At 37.0% G+C, this 24,243-nt stretch overlaps 1 protein-coding gene across 2 annotated transcripts in view; it reads left to right on the forward strand.

Annotated features, from left to right (window-relative positions):
* Nucleotides 1-24,243, forward strand: part of GRM5 (glutamate metabotropic receptor 5) — a 661,865-nt gene that overhangs the window by 454,483 nt on the left and 183,139 nt on the right. For both annotated transcript variants that reach the window (XM_072616794.1, XM_072616795.1), the window contains exon 3: nt 23,752-23,987. In XM_072616794.1, coding sequence (XP_072472895.1) covers nt 23,752-23,987 — 236 coding nt within the window. The remainder of the gene's footprint in view (nt 1-23,751; nt 23,988-24,243) is intronic.

Below are 24,243 nucleotides of genomic sequence, written 5' to 3' on the forward strand. Positions count from 1 at the left end.
GACCAGCCTATTTTTTTTCTAGTCACAAATCACTCTAACAGCAATCCTTTATATTTTTCTTACAAAATTCTGCATTTCCAAGGCCATTGTATCCTGTTCATACCTATTACATACCTTATTCCTTTCCCCAGTGGTAATATTTAATTTCTAGATGTCAGAGACTCAGAGTTATACAATGAGAGAGAGACAGAGAGAGAGATAGACAGAGAGAGAGGGAGATAGGCAGAGAGAGAGAGAGAGAGAGAGAGAGAGAGAGAGAGACAGAGACAGAGAGAGACAGAGAGACAGAGAGACAGAGATAGAGACAGAGAGACAGAGACAGAGACAGAGAGAGAAAAAGAGAGTTGATTTTTTAAAATGGACCTTGCCTTAGAGAGACTGAAACTTCAGAGACTTAGAGAGACCGGATTTATTAGAATTGTACACATATCCAAAGGTCATCTAGCCCATGGTACTTTCCCTGTTGAAGTCTGCTTACATGGGTATGAATTTAAGCATATTCATCCATTCGACAAGCTCAAATTAAAGTTGTTAAAATGTTCATATATCCTCAGCTCAAGAAAGAAAGAAATTGAATGCAAAAGAATTAAACCATTAAGATTACCAGGAATATGGTTTAATAGCTGTGGCTGGCACTATGGAATGGAGTGATATGGGATGTTTGAGAGCTTTTTATTTCTAGGTTATATATGAAAGAGAATAATTATTAACAATAACTAATTTCCGTAGCACTTTAAGGAATGAAAAAACTTTCTTCACAACAGCCTTATGAAGGAATACAAGTGTTATTTCAATGTTGCAGATGAGAAAACTGAGGCTTAGAGAAGTTAAGTGATTTGCCCAAGGTGAGTAGGTCAGTAAGCATTCATTAAGCATTTATTATGTTCAAAGGATTATAAATGCGAGGGATACAAAGGAAATCTAAACAGACTCTGTCCTAAAGGAGTGTACATTCTAATAAAGGGTGAATATGTGAATAGCTAGATATATACAAAATATATAGAGAGAGCAGACAGAAGGTAAAATGAAAGTGAAAGCATTCACAGCTAGAATGAAGGTAGGAGATGAGAAAAGTCATCCTTGAGAGTGTGTTCTTTGAGCTGAGTCTGGAAAGAAACCAAAGAAACTAAGTGGTCAAAGTAAGAGGGGTAAGCATTTCAATTGTAGAGTTCATGGATGGCCATTGCAAAGGCATAGAGATATGAGACTGAATGTTATATTCCAGGAACTGTGTACAACACTGTCAGCTAGATTATAGAGTATCTTAAGGGGTGTAAGAAAACTAAATCATTGAGAAGGGACCAGACTCAAGCAGGGGTGGGGAACTACAGTCTCAAGGTCACATGTGGTCCTCTAGGTCCCCAAGTGCAAGCCTTTGACTCAATCCAAACTTTACAGAACAAATGCCCTTAATAAAGAATTTGTTCTGAGGAGTGCCAACACAGCAGAGTAGAGGCAGAGACTTGCTAGAGCTTCCCGCACAACCTCAGCCAAATACCTGTAAAAACTGACTAAACAAATTCTGGAGCTGCAGAACCCAGAGAATGATGGAGTGAAGCAAATCTCCAGCCCAAAACAGTCTGGAAGGTCTACTGATAGCTTCTATTTTGACAGACTAGGAGCAGAGTGCAGTTCAGCATAGGCTATGCCAACGCAGAAAGGACTTGAGTAGACCTCCAGAGAACTTAATCTTTGGCACCTGTGTTGGTTTCCAAATTTCATGATACCCAAAACACCAAGGAAAATGGGAAAGGTGAGTGAAAAAAAACCTGTCTAATCTCTGTGAGGGAGTAGAGTGGTCTGGCCCCAGCCCCAGGACAGCAGAAAGGGTGGAAGAACCTGTGGCAACCACAACAGAGGCAGAGGAAGTAGTTGTTTCTGGAGTTCTAGGCCCACAGATCCTGGGCGGGGATCGAGCAGCTGACAGTACACCCCACATCCCCACTGGAAGCAGAGAACTCCCTTGACAAAGAGCTCAAAATTCAAGTAAATGACTGGGGAAATGAGAAAAAATCAGAAAAAAAGAATCAGACTATGGAATCTTACTTTGGGGACAAGGAAGATCAAAATGTACAGACAGAAAAAGACAACAAAGCCAAAACTCCTACATTCAAGCCTCCAAGAAAAATATAAATTGGTTTCAGGCCACAGAAAAGCTCAAAAGGGATTATGAAAACCAAGCAAGGGAAGTAGAACAAAAAGTGGGAAGAAAAATGAGAGTGATGCAAGAAATCTCACTTATCCTACAAGAAAATAGAGGGGAAGGGCATGAGAGAAGGGAAAGGTATGAGAGAAGGGAGGGAAGATTAGGTGAAGGGGCAATTGACAATGACCTCATATGCTTATGAAACATGGACAGTCTACCAGCACCATGCCAGGAAACTGAATTGCTTCCATCTGAACTGTCTTAGGAAGATTCTGAGGATCACCTGGCAGGATAAGGTACCAGACACTGCCTTGCTTGAGCTGAACTGCCAAGTATTCAAAGTATGCTTCAGAGAGCACAACTCCAGTGGGCTGGCCATGTTGTGCAAATGCAAAATGTATGCTTGCCAAAAGACTATTTTATGGAGAACTTCCATGGGGCAGGTGATCACGTGGTGGCCAGAAGAAATCATTCAAGGATGCTCTCAAGGTCTCTCTCAAAAACGTTGGAATTGACTGTGCAACATGAGAGACACTAGCACAGGACCGCTCAGCATGGTGTGCCCACATCAGAAAAGATGCTGTGCTCTTTGAGCAAAGGAGAATTGAGACAGCAAAAAGTAAATGCAGAATGCACAAATTTGGGATACCAACCCCAAATATTCATAGGGTCTATCTGTGCCCAACCTGTGGTAGAGCATTCTGAACTCATATTGGTCTGATCAGCCACAGTCGGCACACTGAAATTTCACTTTATCATGGTGATGTCACTTTGGTCCTCTTTGAAGACAAAGGACAGCAACCAACCAACTGGAATACATGATCTCTTGGGGTAGGTGTAGGGGAGAGATGAGGAGAAAATTTAGAACTCAAAATTTTGCAGAAGTGAATGTTGAAAACTAAAAATTAATTAATTAAAAAAAATAAAGAATTTGTCCTTTAAATCTTTGACTCAGTCAAAAGGCCACACCCAAGGTCTAAGAAGGCCACATGTGGCCATGAGGCTGCTGGTTCCCCACCCCTGGACCACAGTGTTGATGCTGTTCTGGAGTATTTGACTCTTCATGACCCCATTTGGGGTTTTCTTGGCAAATATATTGGAAGCGTTCACTATTTCCTTCTCTAGAATATTTTATAGATGAGGAAACTGAGCAAACAAGGTTCAGTGTCTTACTAGCTAGTAAATATCTGAGGCTTCTTTTGACCTTCATTCTTCCTGACATGAGGCTTGGTACTCTATCCACTGCACCATTTAGTTGTCCCAAAGTATGGAGACCCAAATAGAGGACTTTATAAATGAAGTAATATGAGGAGAGAATGGGAAGTTCTTGGTGAATGACCTCTGTTTGTTGTGGGCATTGTTGAAGTATGAGGTGAAGTTCTCAGCAAAAAATATAAAGGTGGGGGGTGAGGTGTAGCATGGCAAGTTTGATAAAATATTTTTAATGATTATATTATGCTACACTAAGATTCTAGATTTAGAGATGAGAGGATATTTAATGACATCTAGAACAACTCCCTCATTCTACTGTATTAGAAACTGAAGCCAAAATAGGTTCAACGACTTGCTCAAGGTCACACAGATATAAGGTGGCAAAGCCAAGATTTGAACTCAGATGTTGGAACTTTGTATCCAGCACTCTTTTTCTATTCCACACTGTATTCCATTTCACCTTGGCATTGCTCTAATTGTTAGAAAATTTGTCCTTGTACTGATTTAAAAACAACCTCCTTGTACTTGATCCTCAGTGGTCTTGGTCCCGTCCAGTGGCACTTCATGGGGCTAAATAAAACAAACCTGTTTGTCCACATGGAGCCCATTTAGATAATTTACGAAAATATTTCCCTAAGAGGTCTTCTCCAGGTAAAGCACCTCTGTTTCTTGCAATTCATTCCTTTGCCGCATGATTTTGAGTTGCAGGTTTAAATAAGAAGAGGAGCCAGGAAACATCTAGAACATTAGATTCAGTGTTGGCATTGTATTCATTTGAGAATGACCATAGAATCAAGAGAATGTCTAGGAGGTGAGAAAATGGCCAATATTAATCACTCATACAAGTGAGAATTTATCACTTTCACTATATTTCTGTTTACCTCATCATTCCAGTGACCAAAATTTTCAAGTTTGGATCCATTGTTGACTCTTCACTTATTCTTATCCTCACCCACCCCCTATATCTACTTAGTGGGCAAATCTAATAAGATTCCACCTCCATACCACAGGAGACATTGTGTTTCAATAGAAAGAGCACTGTTAGAGCAGCTGGTTTCAAATCTTGCTTCTCATGCATACTATCTGTATGATCCTAGGCAAAATCCCTCCCTTAGCTAGGTGTCAGTTTCTTCACTGGAAAATGAAGGTGAGAGGTGTTGGACTGAAAGGCTTCTGAGTTTCCCTCCAGCTCTAGGTCTATAATCCTATAAATATATCTTGGTTCTATTAACTTCTCTCCACTCACATGGTACTACCTGAGAACATGATTTGGGCTCAAGAAAAAATTGTGATAAGTTAAAGGAACATTGAGTATTGTCATGTTGTACAAGAAAACTTGAAGTTTTACATATACATACATACATATATAAATATATACATATATGTATGATATAGGTATGTGTATATACTTACGTGTGTATATATGTATGCATATATACACGTATATACATAAATATATAGTTGATATTTATTTCTATAACTTAAAAAGCAGAGAAAAACACTCACCTAATAGTTGAAAATTGTCCAAATTCTAAACAATTTTTCATATTTAGATTATATCTAAGCCTTATGAAGAACTGAAAACAAAACAAAGCCAAAACCTATTGAGATAGCATAACTTCACTTGTTTCCCTAAATTAGGAGCTAAAAGAAAACTGACACATAAGTGTATAGGTTGACATACAGTTATGAGATATATTGGATAGCATTCTGAATTTGGAGACTTGAAGACCTGAGTTCAAAGAATAATATAACTTCATAACAATAGCACTAAGGGTTGTTGTGATGAGGTAATCATATAGTTCATCTAGAGCGTAATATAGAATGTATATGCATATGTATATATATGTATGTATGTGTACATACATATATGTTTATGTGTGTATGTGTATATATAGTATAAATGTGTATCTATAGTACAAATGCATATAAATGATATATAGTATGCAAATTACAAAAATTACAAATATGTATGGTAGATATAATCTGCATATAAATCCAACTGCAAGCAGAGTATATAAATTATAAGTTTCCATAAATCAACTGCACTATAGTATATATTCAAGCAAGAATTGGAAAAGTAAACAATTTTTAAACTTTACAATTTTTCAACTTAAAAAGGCTATAAGCTAAGACCAAAGTGGAGGGAGTGTTGGGGCATGATTTTCTGTTTGCAGATGAGTGTGTACTCAATGCAGCCTCTTAAACTGAATCACTTCCATTTGAATTGCCTTAGCAAGATTCTGAAGATCGCCTGGCAGGAGAAGGTACCAGACACTGAAGTCCCTGCTCAAGCTGAACTGCCAAGCACTCAAACTCTGCTTCAGACAATGAAACTCTGATGGGCTGGCCACATTGTTAAAATGCAAAATGTGTACTTGCCAAAAAGACTGTTTTATGGAGAATGCACACAGGGCAAGTGTTCACATGGTGGTCAAAAGAAGTGACACTTGGACACTCTCAAAGTCTCTCTTAAGAACTTTGGAATTGATTGTGTGACATGGGAGACACTGGCACAGGACTACTCAGCATGGCGTGCCACACCAGAGAAGGTGCTGCACTTTATGAGCAAAGCACAATTGAAACAGCTCAAAGGAAACACAGGATGCTCAAATTTAGAGTATCCACCCAAATATTCACGTGGACTATTTGTGCGCAACCTGTGGTAGAGCTTTCCAAGCATTCTGATCAACCACAGTTGGACACACTGAAATTTGACTTTAGCATAGTGATGTCATTTTGGTCCTCTTCGAGAATGAAGGACAACTGACCAACTGACCGAGTATATATTATAAATTACATATAAATTAGATAGCATTAAAATGCTAATTATTGTTGTCACTTTTATATACCTTATACAATCACTAAAACAGTTACATTCAGTTCAATATCAGTTGATGATTACAGTAATCTACTTCGACTGACATTGGACATCGGACCAGACAATAACATTCATGGGCATACCCATGTGTACTCCAAATATTCTTTCTGCTTTCATGCACAAACAAGCTACATTTTAATTGATTTTGCTGGAAATTAACTTCTATTAAAAGAATTTGAATTCATGGGATGCCTAACAATAGACATCAACAGATTTATTATGATGGAGGAATTTACAGGACAACTTATAATCATCTCATTACCCTAACTGCAGCTTTGCAGCTTTCAAGGTTTTTTTTCAAGTAGTTAAGTAATCAGGTATGATTATTTTCATTCCTTCAAATCTAAATTAGCCCAAGTTTCATGTGATGGCCTTATTACTGCCTGGCTGCTCCCTCTGCCTCATAACTCAACCAAATCCTAGCCATAAAATGTCATCTCTTGCTAGGTCCCACCTCAATGTGTGAGGAGAAACAGGAGTGCTTACTTTTCAAAGTTGTCCGCGCAATTTCTAGCCTCAGTCTTCTGCTGAGTTCTGCTGTGGATATAAGCCCTTCAGTATCCTTAGTGATCCAGAGGTCATACCCTCCTCAGAATTCATTTCCAAAAATAATAATCACCATAAAGATAATAATGATGGTGGTGGCAGTGGGTGTTGATAATACACTAGATGACAGTTGTACAGAATATAGAACATAATTTGAAGACATCTCATCCTCAGAGCAACCCTAGAGAAAAGTAAGATAATTATTATTATCCCCATTTTAAAGATGAAAGGCTGAAAAGGCTAAGGGGCTTTCCCAAAGTCATACATCTAGTAAGTAGTACAAGAAGAACTGAAATCAACAAGAGTGAGATGGTCATGTCTTTTTTTCATTAAAAAGAGGAGATATAAAAAAAACACACAACTGATTAGCTAAACAAAATTTAACGAGAATATTGTAATTTTATGTAAGGCACTAAATTAAATGGAATGCATTGTTGGCAGGCTTTCTAAAGAGTGGAATACTTTGATAGCCTAGATGATTCCTTTTCTGAACGTTTTGTTGTAATTATCCACAGATGTGAAGAGCTTTTAAAAATCAGGGGTATAAACAAGATGATGGCCAATCCTGTGTCTCTGTATATGTTCCTTGTTTTGCCTATTTCCCTGATATTACTTTCAAATACTACTATGCACAGGTGCTTGCCCTATTTTCTTTGTGCCTGCTTTCTCAGGGAACTCATCTATTCTTTTCACCTATTCACAGTTCTCCCACCTATTCACAATTCAGTCCGAAGTATGTATCTCTCTTTTTTTTTGACCCAGATTTCTAAGTTTATAATCATATCTCCACTTAAATATTGTACCACCATAGAAAATAGGAAGTGTATTGTCTGTTCTACAATGACCAGATTAGATTTACTCAAACATATTCTTATACATGAATTTGTGGACAGGTATATAATGCGCACTACATAAACACACACACACGCACGCACACACACACACATACACACACACGCACTAACCCTCTCACATGGACACTCACAAAAGCCACAGAAACTATGTGTGGAGGCCAGTATTGAAGGGAACCTCTCTCCTATTATATTTGGTTACCATGTAAAGGAAAAACTAGAAGAGCGAAGACTTTCAGCTGCCACCCTCTTCTTCAGAATTATGTATTTCTGCTCCTCTTTTGGTTATTTTTACAATTCAGAGGCTCTGTCTCTTCCTACACATTATTTTTGGACTTAGGATTTCATAGAACTATTGTTCAGCTGTTTCAGTCATATTCAACTCTTTGTGACCCCATTTGGGATTTTATTGGCAAAGTTACTGGAGTGCTTTGCCGTTTCCTTCTCCTACTCATTTTACAGATGAGGAAACGAAGGCAAACAGGGTGAAGTGACTTGCCTAGGGTCATACAACTATTAAGTGTTTGAGGCTGAATTTGAACTCAGGAAGATGAGTCTTACTGACTCTAGGACAGGTTCTCCATCTATTTTACCTCCTTTCATGGAGAAGGGAGTTCATGTTAAGGAAGCTGACTCCACCAATGCAGATGCTTGATTAAAAACTGATTTGCAGTTTGTAGTCTAAGACATCTGCGTGGGACACTGAACACAAGTCTTGCCAATGCAAAGGTCTTACCTCAAGTCATTAGGCCACATGTCCTCTCCATAAGTTTTAGGCACTTAACAAATGTTTGTTGAATTGAATTGAGCAAGAGGAAAAGAAACGAGAATCAAGTGAGGTGAGGGGTCTACCCTATGCTGCATGTCTCCTCTTTCCCTCCTCTTCATTTTCCCTAATTTTTCCTTCTCTTCTGCTGCTGCTCACTAGTATTTTCAGTCATATCCAGCTCTTTGTGAGCCCATTTGGGGTTTTCTTGGCAGAGATACAGGAGTGGTTTGCCATTTCCTTCTCTAGCTTATTTTATAGAAGAAGAAACTGAGGTAAACAATGTTAATTGACTTGCCCAGGGTCATACAGTAGTAAGCATGTCAGACCAGATTTGAACTTGAGTCTTCTTGTCTCCAGGCACAGGGATTCCGTAAATTAAAAAAAAAAAAAAGACAGGACCTTAACTCCGTGTATCAATGCATGAATTAATGAATGAATGAGTGAATAAATGAAATAGCACTTATTAAGTGATTACCATGTAGCAGGCATGTGATAAGTGCTAGGGATATAAAGACCATACCTGCCCTCAAGGAACTTATTACATCCTAAAGAAGACTGATTGAAAGAATTGGGAGTTAATACCAGAGCATGGTTTAAAAATGGCCAGAAACGGCAGGGTGGCCTGTCCTTGACTAGATAAAGGAAAGCGTATGTATCCGAGTGCAGGAGCAGAAAGAATTCAAATTCTAGTGGGAGGAGGATGAGGAAGATCACCAACATATTTTGGAATGCATGTATAACACAGAAAGCCCAAACTTGGCATTCCTTCCCCCTGCCTTTGGAGATAAAAAAAAATCTTTAAAATTAATCCAATTCCAGGTTTTTGGTAACTCTACTTCCAGTCCAATCTCTAATGACAATCCCCATCCCCTGAGACTGATCTTAGCTAATTTTAAATCTGATTAAACAATTGACAGGAAGGTGGAGTCTCCAATAGTTTTAATATTCTCTGGAGTATCTGGTCCCAAAAGAGAAGCTCATTAAGGAAAATAAATATTCAGTTGGTGAAAGAAATGGAACAACAGTTTTGTATAGAGACACATTGTGTGGTGCTGGGGATTGCCTGTGCTAACCTTTCCCTTTTCAATCTTAGAGTGTGAAATGGATGAGGTCAGCAGGGTTTATAGTGTGCAGCTGCTGTAAAAGTATCCTTGGGGATGCAGCTAATTCCAGATTTCTCTGAGGACTACAACAATTTAATTTCTGGGAAAAAGGGACTATCTCAATCCTGGGCTAGCTTTCTTAAGGTCAAAAATTTGTTACCCTCTGATCGTCATTCCTATACTCTCAAATGCATTGCCACTTCTTGAGTTATCTAGCACCAAATTTCACTTCTTTTCCTCTGCCACATCTAGACCACTTTGAATTTTAACTAGAATAATTTATTTGAAGAGGGAAGATTACAATCAGGATATATACAGACTTAAAAGTATTATACAAATATTTACTGAATGCACAAATAGATTTTTTTAAATTTGGTATTAAAGTTTAATTTTTTAATTAACAGAAATTATTTTGTGTCACATTCCCTACCCAATTAAACAATAAAAATGAATTCTTCCTTCGTGACAAATATACAAAGTCAAGCAAAGCAAATTTCCTCATGGGCTATGTTTAAAATGTCTCATCCTTGATCATAAAAATGGGAAAAGGACCCACATACACAAAAATATTTAGAGCAACTCTTTTTGTGGTGGCCAAGAACTGGAAATCAAGGGGATGCCCATCAATTGGGGAATGGCTGAACAAGTTGTGGTATAGAAATGTGATGGAATACTATTGTGCTATAAGAAATGAGGAGCAGTCTGACTTCAGAAAAACCTGAACTTATTGAACTGATGCTGAGTGAAATGAGCAGAATCAGGAAAACATTACACATAGTAATAGCCACAGTGTGCAAGGGCTGATTTTGATAGACTTAGCCCTTCTCTGAAATGTGAAGACCTAAAACATTTCCAAAGGATTCGTGATGCAAAATGCCATCCACTTCCAGAGAAAGTACTGTGGAGTCAGAACACAGAATGAAGCAGACTATTTTCTTTCATGTTTTTTTTTTCTCATGACTTCTCCTGTTCGCTATAATTCTTCTATACAACATGACTAATGTGAAAATGTATTTAATAGGAATGTATGTGTGGAGTCCATGTAAGATTACATGCCATCTTGAGGAGGGAGTGGGGAAGGAGGGGAAGAAAATTTAAAACTTATGGAAGAGAATGTTGAAATGTTGAAAACTGAAAACAAATGAATTAATAAATTGTGGGAACAAAATCTCATTCTACAACTTAATTAGATTCCTTCTCTGTCAGGAGGTGAGCAACATATTTTATCATTGGTCCCCTACTATCTTGGATGGCCATTGTACTGATTATAGTTCTTACAGATTTCAAAGTTATTTGTCTTTACGGTTGCTTTATACAAATTGTTCTCCTGGTTCTGCTTATTTCATTCTTCAGTTTATAAAAGCCTTCTAAATTATTCATTTTTATAATATTAATGTCATAATACTATTTCTTCTTCTGACACTGCTTAGCCCATTCTGTACCAGTTCAATTTTCATATTTCTTTGAAATCATCTATTTCTTCCTTTCTTAAAATACTGTCACCTTCATGTACTACAACTCAGCTATTTTCAATGGATGAGCATCACTTTAATTTCTAATTTTTGCCTCCATAAATGAGCTGCCATATTTATTTTGTACATAAAAGGTATTTTTCTTCTTGCTTTTATATTTTCTGGGTATTGTCTTAGCAGTTTTAGAGGTGGGCCAAATGGCACACACTGTTTAGTGACTTTTCATGTGTATTTCCAAATTGATTTCCAGAATAGTTGTACCCATTCACAGGTCTACCAGAAATGTGGTGAATCCTTGAGCGGACCTGTTTTCTCACATGTTAATGGACATGTCATTGCACAACCCTCCAACATTTGGTATTTTCCCTTTTCCCCTATCTTTACCAATCTTATGAGTATACTTTAATTTACAGTTGTATAGTTATTAGTGATATGAGAAGCTTTGAACCTTCAGTTGACTTGCATGACTTGACAGTTTTAAATTACTATGACAATTTTCCAGCATAAATGGTTTATTTTTAAGAAAAAGATGTTCCTCCTTTGCCATTGTATATTACAATGTATATAGCTTCCTTCTTTGCTTATCCTACCTTCTGCTCTATCCCACAATTGAAATTCCTCAAAAGTTTCTGAAGAACTTTGAGAAAGGGCTGTATCCTACCAATTAAATGGATATATTAAAGCACTTGGTTTGAAATTATATACGTATATATTCATAGTAATTTAGGTATATATTTATATATCCAAATATATAATTTATATATAGAAATTATATAGATCTTTAATGCTTTTAAGGCAATTTACATGAATTATTTCTTTTGATCCCAACAACTTTACATGGTAGATTTTATTATTGTCATCATTTTAAGAATAAGGAAACTGAAAATCAGGAAAATTATGACTTTCCCAGTGTCACATCACTATCAACATCCAAGACAGGATGTTAATCCAATGTTCCTGACTCCAAATCTAGTGCTGTATTCACCACATCACAGAATATGTGTTAGCGTGCATGGAAATAACAGTGACGTGCGTAATTACTTAATTTTTTCCTTCAGAAGGAAGAATGCTCCTCCTCTAACAATGTCAGTTTGTTGGTCATTGATCAAAAGGTTTTATCTTAAGAATAGCAATAGTTAAATTAGTTTTACAGTTGTTCTAAAATCTCTACAAACTCTCCAAAAAGTGATTAGGGAAAAGAAGAGTAGTTTTCAATCCATTTTCTAGAACTATGACAGTAGAAATTTTTTAAAAAGGCTACATAAGATGATTTTGAATTTTTGTCATTTTCTTAAATAATTGTGCCTGTTACATTCTTCCCCCATAATCTATAAAAGAGAAGAAACACGTCAACTAGTGTTGTATGTCTTTCTTGTGATAAATCTCTACTGAAATGGAGATAGTCTCAGATGCTGTCAAGCTCATCCTCAAAACCTTTCCATCTTCTTTGGGTCTCCCAAAGATTGTGTTTATTGACCAAGTCTTTGTGAATACATGGTAATCCCCATGTTATGATGAGACATTAATATTAGACTTTCAAGGTAAGGTTTAGTGAAGAATAAATATGTGATCACTTATAGCTGTGTTCAGAGAGATGAGAAAAATAAAGGATCATAGGATCATAGATTTAAAACAGGAAGTAATTTTAGAGTTCTCAATTCCAACCCCATCATTTTGGAGATGAGGAAACTGAGACTGAAAAAGCTTAAGTAACATCCAAAATTTCTGTGTGTGTGTGTGTGTGTGTGTGTGTGTCTCTATATATATACACACACTATATACACATGTGTATATATACACATACATACATGTGTATACACACATATATACATATACATATATGTATACACGCACATAGAGAGGCAGTTTGGTGGCACTATAAGTGGTAACTGTATAAGTAAGAAGATCCTAATGAGTGAATCCCAATTCAGTAGTTACATGACCCTAGGCAAATCATTCAACTCAACTTTTGTCTTGTCATATGTCATATAGGATAAAATAGTACCTGCCTCACAAGATTGTTAAAAGAATCAAATTAAATAAGACAAAATACATGAAATGCTTTGAAAACCTTAAAGCACCATATGAATATTCACTATTATTATATTCATAAATGACAAAAAGGAAGCATAAGTACTATTCTGAATCTACTTATAAAAGAGGATGATCTTCAAATAGATCCTAAGTAGGACAAAGATGGTTGAGAGGGAATTAAAGTCCAAGGCAAGTGGGGAGATAGGAAAAAAAGTTCCCAGTTGCTTTTGATTTATTCATGTCTCCAGGTTCCCAAAAATACATATCCTAATAGTGAAAGGACTGGGACATATAATCACAAAGGCCACTGTGAGTAATTTTTGAGCATTCATGGTGAACAGCAAATATGCCAGAAATAGAAAGGGATAGGAAATGGGAAAATACCATGATTAAAAAAAAAGGACTAGGGATTAGCTAGATCTAGTAAGCTGCAAATCAATGAGGTAGACATCATTCTTCATGAACAACAAGAATCAAATGTTCTACAAAGGATTTATTGAAACAGGAATGAATTGACAAAAAAATCATGTGAAACTAGCCACTTTTCCTTTTTAAGAGAAAACATTTTCTGTCTCATAGAACCTTCAAAGTTGGAACCTACTACCCTGTTAGATAATGAGCTTCCTGTCATTGAAAAGTATTCAAATGAATGAGTCCCCCCATCCTCCCACATTTAAGTAAAGTCTATTGAATAAAATGTTTCTTTAAATGTAGATGTAAGACTGTATTCTATTAAATTACCATTTGTATGTTTGCCAGAATATTTCAATGTTAGATAGAAGGACATTTTCACAGTATATGGATAGAATAGTTGGAAACAAATGTTTTGTTCTTATTTACAGGAAAGAAAATGTGAGCGTCAAAAATAACTAGAATTCCATTAATTCTCATCTTTGCTTGTCCTTGCATATAAAATCAGACCATCATGCCTGGGGGGGGGGGGTGGCGCGAATGAAACATATCTTTATTGAGCATCTACTGTGTGCCAGGAACTGGGCTTTACAAATATTTTATTTAATCCTGACAAAAACCTTGAGGTAAGAACTATTATTATAGCTTGACCCTGGACAAGTCCCTTAACTCGTGTTTGCCTCAGTTTCTTGTGCTATAAAGTGAAGATAATAACATCGCCTACATTGCAGAGTTGGTGTAAAGACCAAATGAGATAGTAATTTCAAAGCACTTAGCACAGTGCCTGGCACACAGTAAGCACTATGTAAATGTTGTCTTTTAGTATTATTGTTATCCCCATTATAAAGTTGAAGAAACTGAGGCATACAATGGTTAAGCAGCTTCCCCAGGGTCACACAGCTAGTAAGTTTCCAAATCTGGATTTAAACTCAGGTCTTTCTTACCCCAAGCCCAGTGTTCTGTGCACTACAGTGCCTCCAAGCTACCTTCATCTACAAAATGAATCCAAGAAAATTTGGATGAAATACATCAAGATTATGATTTTAGTCAGTTACCTATTCTACTCCACCCCAAGCACCTGTTTGAATTAAGTAATTCTTTGGTGTTTACTAGTGATTACACAGATGACTTCTATTAGAAACCTCAATATCTTTAGATACTTTTAAAATTTTGTATTTAGAGTTTCTAAGACCTACTCCATTTTAAAAAATATATTATATAAAAATACTTAAGCAGTCAGCAAACTCCCACTCTTACAAAAAAAAGTCCCAAAATATCTGTTAAAATTCTATCAGTTAGAGATTTGGCAGAATGGTAATTACATGTGGGATGAACAGCAGTTTCCATGATAATTATGTGGGCTGTGAACAGATTTTTCAAAAAAAAAAAAAATACTGGGCTACAGCCTAATGAATATACTCATTAACCTTAATGGCATCAGGTAGAAAATGGGGAGAGATTCATTCTGGAAAATGACAGTCAATTCACCCTTCCAAAATAATTAAAAACTACTGCATACAATAGTAGTGTTTTCTCTCTTTATAATGAATGGAAAAAGATGAGGTGAAAAGAAAGAAGTGTTTGTGCACATGCCATCATCAGCAAAGAGAAATGTTTTTGATCGAGTTGGTTGAAATTGCTGTCTAGATCTTAATGTTCTAATCTTCTGCGGCTGAGAACATTTTTGGCTGTAAGATGTAATGATGTTACCATGCTATATATAGCTCAGGGCATAGAATTATCAATGAGCTACTATGGCTTATTACAACTGAAATTTATTTAAATAATGCAGCTGTCTTTGTCTTGCTTGCCACCCCCACCCCCACCTACCTTATGTTGTTTGTGATTCAAGGTCCCCAGAAGAAAAAGACTCTCTGGAGACTGTGTGGTACTGTTAGGACACAAGGCAATAAGCTTCCAAGAAAAAGATGGCACCATAATGGTTTAATCTTTGTCCCTTTATAATTTAGGCTCATTGCCCCTTTTCTAGAGTATTATCCTGTGCCCCATTCATCACCTCATGACGTGTGGGCATCACAATTGACTACAGGGATTTTGTAAATCTTGGCGGCATGGTTTATGATTAGCCTTGTAAGTTATCACATGCAGCGCAAATAAGTCTTGGGTCTCCATGATCTAGCAATTGCCCTTGGCTTCTCACTCACCTATATGATGGTTCTCTTGCATTGTATGTGCAGGAGACCTTTTACAAATTTTAGGAATATTATAAGCAAGCAACAGTGTTACCATGTGTATGTATATGGGAGCAGAGGAACTGAGTAACTGTATAATATGTACAGAAGTTTATAGATTTAGATTTAGACCTATACAAATACAAAGGACCTCAAAAATCATCTAGCTCAATCCCTTCCTTTTACAGAGAAGGAAGCAGGCCTAGAGAAACTAAATGACCAGTAGCCAATGCTAGAGCTAAGATTCGAAGTCATGTCTTTGGATTCCAATATCAGCTGTTTCTACCAAATTAGATATTCATCATTATATAAGGTCTCTTCTAAGAAGGGCACTGAACTTGCAGTTACATCTCATACTTGTGATCAGAACTCATGGATGACTTTACAATCCCTCATCTTGCCTACGATGCCTTCCCTGAATACTGATGGCTCTGCCTCACCTTGCAACCTAAAGAGAACATCCTCCTTGAACTCAGCACCAGCCAGAGTTATGGGATTATAAAACAACATGGATGTTGTTGTTTTCTATAGCAGCCATTAAAAGAAGAGGGACAGATAGGCTTCATTCATATCACCAACCAGGATCCAGGTGGAGAAGAATTTAAAGCTTGTTTAGAATTGAGATAGCGAAAAATTATGTTGCTTCATTGCGATGTTTTAAGAACTTTTATTTCCTTTTCAGTAAGTACCTACACTGCTAAAAACCTGATTTAGATAGTCAGCGTTGTTATATACAAAATCTTCTGTGCTCACTTAATAACTATTGTGACCATTAATCTATCTCATGTGCCAGTGGGCTAATACAATAGATGATAAAAATACTAACTATAAATTTCCATAATCACAGATGGTATTTACATAATAAGGGAATAATTGCCTATAGTGCCAAGCCTATAGTGTTCTGTTATCATTGTTGCTTGTCATTTCATGCGTGCCAACAACTATTCTTCATTTTATAAAAACATGAACTGAATGAAATAAAAAGAGTGATTAGATACAGGGGTCACAAAAATAAAACTTACCACTTAGTTTTTACAAAAATACCAGTTGTGCTAGATGGAAGTTGGGTAAGAATTAAAGCTAAAAATTACCTGGAAAAGATAAGGAATGGATGGATTTTTTAAGTATAAGATGAGTTTTGGAGAAACCTACGAATTAGAGATTGGTGGGGGAAAAAAAGAAAAAAAGGTTTCAGGGAATATTAAACAATTGAGTGTTATCTCCATGATGGAAATGTGGGAGATTAAAATGATTTGTGATAGAATGGGCAAGTTATACTAAATGTTTTTTGTGTGTGTGCTGAGGTATACATGGGACAACAAAATAAATTAAGGATGAAGTAAAAGGGTTTTTGACAGTAAAATCATTCATTCCTGTATCTGCTCGTCAGAAACATTCCACAGTAGTTACTATATATCTTTTTTTCACTTTATGTTCATGATTTTGAGTCAGAGGTCTTTCTCCTTTAGTTCTGAGAGTATTTCTTAAATCTGAAATAGTAAAAGGTAACCTTCTAGGATCATTCTTCATTTTGTCCTCCATTGTGTCAGTCTCTAAGGAAGAGCTGGCCCTTCTTGCTTCTTCCAAATACTCTTGAGATCTGGATCCAGTCACATCTTATCTGCTTTAGGAGATTTTCCCTTCCATAATCCCTTCTCCTTGCCTAGTTTGAAAACTACAAAAATACATTAGCTCCTTTTCTACTGCTTAAAAAAAGCCCAGTTTTCTCCCATTCATAAAAAACCCTTCACTAGAACCTACCATTCCTTTAAGCAATCACCCTTCCACTCACTTCCACATCCAAATTTCTAGAAAAGAATTTTCTGTTGTCATTACCTCTACTTCTTCTCCACTCACTCACTTCTCACCCCTTTGAATCTGACTTTAGAACTCATCACTCAACTGTTCTCTCCAAAGTTACCAACAATCTCTTGATTGGTAAATTTGATAACTTCTCCACAATCTATGTTCTTTTTGACTGCTTGGCAGTATTTGATGCTGTCATGTATCTTTCCAGGCTTTTGTGCATGTTACCTTCATGTGCTTTAATGTGACATTCTTCCCTGGTTCTGTGCCTTCCCACAATCCATTCACCCATTGTAAGAAAGCATACCCTCTGCCTGATAGAAACATGAATCAAAAATCAGCTCAAAAGGACCCATCTCATTCTCTTCCCCATTCATTACTCATTCCTCCCACCAGGAAGATGTATGGATAGATAGACAGACAGACAGAAAGATAGATAGATAGATAGATATAATTTTATTCAATTTATTGTTATTTTCAGGTAAATTAATATGTTTTAGGGCAAGATTATTTCATTTTATCTTCTTTTTTTAATCTCCAATGCCTATCTCCATACCTGGTCATAGTAGATAATAAATGTTTACAGAATGAATGATGATAAATGAATGATGATAAAGTGACACAGGGATGTGGTAAACATACTCTGTTCTTCTGTTAGTAAGCAGCAAAAGGTAGGTAGCAGTAGTAAAGGAATCCTTAGAGATACTGCCTTTGTGACCTTCAGATCTATGGAGACCTGATAGAATCAGAGTACACTTTTCTAATATCCCTTCCAACTCAAAATTCTACAATCCCAAGAATTTACTGAAATTGAAAGGTGTTGAGAGGAGAACTTTTTACTCAAGGGCCCAAGTTTCTGGATAAAAGTTTCAACCCTACCAATTGCTAGTTATGTTAGCTAAGTCATGCTCATTAACTTCACTAGGCTTTACCTTCCCTTATATATAAAATGGGGAGAATAATTGTATAGACTATTATTGCTGCTACTACTACTATTACTGCTGCTAATAATAATAATACCATTTAAATAATATCAATTTTGTGGTAGGTACGGTGCTATGTTATTCAATCACCTCTGATTCCTCATGACAGCATTTAGGGTTTTCTTGGCAAAGGTGCTAAAGTGGTTTGCCATTTGCTTCTCCAGCTCATTTTACAGATAAGGAAACTGAGGCAAGCAGGATTAATTGACTTGGCCAGAGTCACACAACTATTAAGTGTCCGAGGCCAGATTTGAATTCAATCTTCTTAACTCCAGGATCATCACTCTATCCACTGAGTCACCTAGGATCTAAATCACCTAGCTGTGCTAAGTGCTTGACAAATATTACCTCATTTGGTCCCACAAAAATCCCAGGAGATAGTTGCTATCATTATCCCCATTTTACAGATGAGGAAACTGATGATATTAAGTGACTTGTCCAAGGCTGCACAGATAGAAAGTGTCTGAGCCTGGATTTGAACACAGGTCTTCCTGCCTCCAGACCCAGTGTCCCATCCAGTGCTCCACCTAGCTGCCATTGGATGATTGTATTGAATGAGATAATGCATATTAAAGTAGTTTTTCACCATAAAGCACTAATTTGAAGGTAAGCTCTTTTAAAAATATTATTTCATTGTTACTTTATTGCTTTTAACGAGTCATCCTCTTTCGGCAAGTTCATATGAATATAAGCTAATCGGGAATGTATTTAACTTAAACTTTAGGATATAGCAACTTATCCACAAGTACTTCTTAATCTCTTTTAGGCCAATATCCCTTAAAAATATAAAAACTGAAACAACTAGCTGATAAAGGCCTAACCTGCATAAGGTCCTTAAATGACATCATTCATATGCTGACAGTATAAAAAGCAGGCAGGGCAAATTTACCTTTCCAAATTTGAATTGTTTTCCTACCCCTGGTCTATAACAAAGATCTCTCTGTTTCTCACATGTGCTTCAATTCATGGGAAAAATAAGGATTTTTAAGGTCTCTATTCTAATTAAAAAATAGTGTTGTTCCTTTCTTGGTTATTGTTGTTGTTGTTGTTGGTGGTGGTGGTGGTGGTGGTGGTAGTGTTATCCTTTTGGACTGTTTCTATGTTTTCATCACTGTTAGGAATTCTTAGTACGGGAGTTCCCTCCACCAATGCACATCAATAAATCCTCTAATATCTTCTAGAGACACAGAAAATGGCAGGACTTCCTTATGGTTACGTAGTCACTGTATAAGAAGCAGAATCTGAGTCCATGTTTTTATTCTGAATTCATGGTCAACTTTGTATCTGTTATGTCAAACTATGTGTCTTATTGATTTCAAAATGTGTTTAAAAAAATTCTAACTTGTGAATGTAGGGGAGAGACTCATAATAAAAAAGGAGAATATGATTAGAGATGAGTAAATTAGTACCTTAAGGTCCTGACACTTTCTTTTGAGGGAATATTAGCTACCAGAGAAGGTACAGGCAAAACTTCCATTAAAGTCAATGAATGAATTGTGAAGGGCAAATGGGGCCCATTACAGGCCTACATTTCTTATATAATATCCTTAATAATAGTCTTACATAAGAATGAACTAGAATTAACAAACAGAGTAGTTTCACATCCAGCTTTCATGAAGAAGGAAGTCTGTTCATGACAAGTACCGTTCCTGCCCCATTTGCATGATGCCTATGTGATGTCCAGAATGCTAAATGAGAGTTACATTCCCATAGCAGTGGGGTAACAAGTATACCCAAAGAGAAGGGAAAGCATGACTAGAATAACCCCACTTCATTTTAACCTGCAGGTTTAAAATAAATCTCCTGAGTCTAAAAAGGAACATCATGGGGATGCTAGAGAATGAACTAATGTAATAAAAGCAACGATGAGACAAAGCAAACTGCTTTGAAATCTCTATTGTTTTGGGGAACAAGGTATGAACATAGGTAGCTATATGCCACAAGAAGCTTTCCCAAGAAATGATATTTTATAACAATATCATTAACATCTAACAGATGTCATGAGGGAAATGTAACATCAGAAAAGGGAGTGGTTCAGTTATGTAGCAAAAGGTAGGTTTGACCAATGGGCAGCCTTCACGCATTATTGGAATTGATGAGATGGCAATAGATAATTGATTAGCTATTAGCTAGGATTTATATAATGCTTTAATATTTGCAAAGTACTTAGCAAATATCACATTTTGTCCCCACAACAATCAAAGAGAAAGATGCTATTATTATCTTCATTTATACATAAGGAAACTGAGGTTAGGTGATTAACCAGTCACACACAGCTGGTAAGTGCCAGAGAATGGATTTGAGCCCATTTTCCTAATTCCAAGTCCAGTACTATCCATAGTACCACCTAGAGGAAGGTCCAAAACACAGATAGCCACGAAGGGTTTTCAGGAAGGGAAAAACAAGATTTGCAGAGGATGGGAGGCCACGGGTGTGTTAGACCAACCACTTTGGAAGGAGTTCCATCAGTGATGATAACACGGATGAATCAATTTACTGAACTCATTAATATATATGACCAAGTCCCACCCTAAGTGTCAAATATAATGAATGTCCAACCTATCTCCAGTACAGTCAGCCCTGGTATCAAAATGATGAGGATACAAGTACAAAGGAAAAATTGGTTCCACCCCTTAAGGTGCTTCCATTCTAATAGTGGGAGACAATGCATATGGAGAAATGTCAGGGAAGAGAAGCTAACCATTGATTTGATTAGTGTTGTCAGATGAGCAGAGTAGAGGTTAGGGAGAGGAAAGGGGTGTTGTCAGCATTCAGGAATATGATATTGTTGGTCGGTTTAGTTTAGGAGCTAGAGCAAGCACTTAACAAATAACTTGGTCCCAGCATGTAAACAGGAGCTTACACCCGGAGACCAAGCTAATTATTAAAGCCAACCTAATTACAGAAGCTAATTAAGAGAATCACACACACACACACACACACACACACACACACAAATTAAATGAAGCTACTGGGTCGCAGAGTTGGTATGTATCAAAAATGGTATTTGGCCCCTGGCCTTCTTGGCTGTGTGGATAGCCCCTTATCCATTATCTGGCTTCTTCTTACACCATGCTGCCTTTTCACATAGATTTTTAAATATATTTCCTTTTTGTTTTTTTTATTTCCCCTCTACTTGGCATATAGTAGGTGTTTAATAAATGTGGATTGATCAATTAATTATTTTCTATAGACTATTAACTTATAAACAGCCCCTTTTAAGATACTACTGTAAAAGGCCGGCATAGGAGGAAAGAGAAAAGGTGGAAAAACATTTGAAACTTTAAAAACTTTTAACCCAACTGCAATCAGTTGAGTGTTGTTTCCCACTGATGGATATGTCCAACCAGTCTCTGATGGAAAGGAGTTTCAGGGGGTTTATCTCTTCAAACTCTAGGCTACATCTGCCTCTCAGAGACTGTCCTCTCCCAGGCCATGAAGTGATCAGAAATTTTCCACTGCTCTGTTCCTCTAGTGAGATGGATTATATTTTCCAATGGACAACATAGTATTAAAATTTATTTTTGAGACATACTGTACAAACTTATTTGATCATCATCAACTCTCTCTGGAACTTAAATTACATTTTGGTGGATTTCAGGGAAGGAAAGTGTTTCATTCCCTATCTTCCCTCTGAGATGTCAGTGTATTTTTTTCCACTTGTCCTTGGTCCAAGCTTCCCAGCCCCACTCACTCCATTTCACCTTCATGGCAATACTTGCAGGGTCTTTTGATGAGCTGGTATGTAACATCTGCACACCTCCACCTGGTAACATAGCTAAGCAGCTCTCCCCAATCCTATTGGCAGTTTCAAGTCTCTATAAAAATGACTTAAAAGTTTTGGCCTCTCACAATGTAATTTTTTTCTGGAAGTTGTTTTAAAGGATGAACTGTCTGTCCTTTACAGAGTTGTTTCATCTGATGTCTTATTCTCATGGAACCAGTTAAGTATTGTAGATGATGGTGAATGCCCAGTAGTTTGCCTCTTCAATTTTTGAATATTAATTGTAAGTTATGTTCTATAACCTGTGTCTTTGATGCAGAGGACTTCTAGGAAGAGTTTTCTCAGTTTCTCTTTCCAGACTTCTCTATGGCATCGTCTTCAACTTTAAAAGATCTCTGAGTTCATATATACAAACTAGTGGCCTCATTCACTACTTGCCAAAAGCTTCACCATCATGTTCTGGTGATTGCTCCCTAATCTTACCTTAGAGAACAGATAGAAAGTCTTTCCATAGGCTTACCCTGGAAGTCTCTGAAGCATTGTAGAGCCTGCAGAGTATTTCATTTCATTGTCATAGCTACAAGTTCAGTGAGAGGAAGACCCATGTCTTACCTTTGTAAAGAATGGGATTTCATACCCTAACTCAGCTAATATACGTAATCAGTTTAAGGAAATGATGAAGTTTTAAATATGTAAACAAAATGGTTTATACTATGTGAGCCAGTTAAAGGATGTGAATCTTTTTGGGTCAAGAAAGAACAAATGTGAACTAAACAGGATAGACATACCTCTGGGTGATTTAAATATTAGGGAAATTTTACTAGTCACAATCCAACAAGGAAGGAGTCAATCAGTAAAAAGGCCCAGGAGTGCTGGAGGAGGCCAACTCTTATGCCTGTACCAGAAGACAAGGGGAGGGCAGGTTATCCCAAAAGAAATTCCATAGTTCCATTCTCATTAGCCCTTTATTAACCATGTTATCCAAAAAGCTGGACCACTAGGAGACAAACATACATCCAGGAGCAGTGAGAGACATACAAGGGAACACTGTGAATAAACAGGAATAAGAATGCCCACACACCAACAAAGCTAAATACTGAAATATAGCTACTTGAAAGATAAAATAAGCTTCAGGGGAGTATGATCCCTGGTGCTGGCTTTGGAGGCCCAGAAGGGATTGAACCTCATAGTCTGGAAGAAGCTCCAGCTCAGCATAACCTCATGAGGATACTGGAAGGAGAAAAAGATTTCCTACAAGAAGGAGTCATGAACTACTCTATTGTCACACCTCCACTAACTGCTAACTATGGCTCACTCCTTTCATATTTTAAGTTTGAGCTCATTCTCCTCAGTGATCTTGTATGTATAGGGAAAGAGCGTGCCCCACCTTTTGGAGGAAATGCAAAACAGTATGCAAACCTCAAAGTGCTATATAAACGTCAGTTTTTACTATTATTACTTCTAATTTTTACAAGTTAGAAGTTTTATAAGTTAGAAGAAAATCTTGGTCACATTGTACTCTGTTGTATTCTTAAATTGCCCAGTAATTTTAATGCACTTGAGTAGATTACATCTGCTTCTCTAAGTTCACATATCGCCTCTCTTTGTGTGTCTCTCACAGTGATGGCTGGGCTGACAGGTATGATGTGACAGAGGGATACCAGCGTGAAGCTGTTGGTGGAATCACAATCAAGCTCCAGTCTCCTGATGTAAAGTGGTTTGATGATTATTACCTGAAACTCCGACCAGAAACCAACCTGCGAAACCCTTGGTTCCAAGAGTTTTGGCAGCATCGCTTCCAGTGCCGGCTGAAAGGGTTTTCACAGGAAAACAGCAAATACAATACCACTTGCAACAGTAAGTAAAGATATTGGTTTGCTTTTAAAGGGAAGGAAAATGAAAGTCCTGGTTGCAATGACCATGTCTTTGGGAAATGTAGCAACTTAGTCCAGAGGATGAATATTGTGTAAAATTCTGTTACTTTCAGCACTGAAAGCACTGATCTTAGCTTCAGAAGATATATTGGGTTCTATTGAGATTAGAAATGGTCAGCTAGATGCCCTTAGAGTACATGAGAAATAGGACGAACAAACCTTACAAGTTTACATTGACT

The sequence above is a fragment of the Notamacropus eugenii genome, chromosome 5, assembly GCF_028372415.1.
Source record: "Notamacropus eugenii isolate mMacEug1 chromosome 5, mMacEug1.pri_v2, whole genome shotgun sequence".
Taxonomy (NCBI): Eukaryota; Metazoa; Chordata; class Mammalia; order Diprotodontia; family Macropodidae; genus Notamacropus; species Notamacropus eugenii.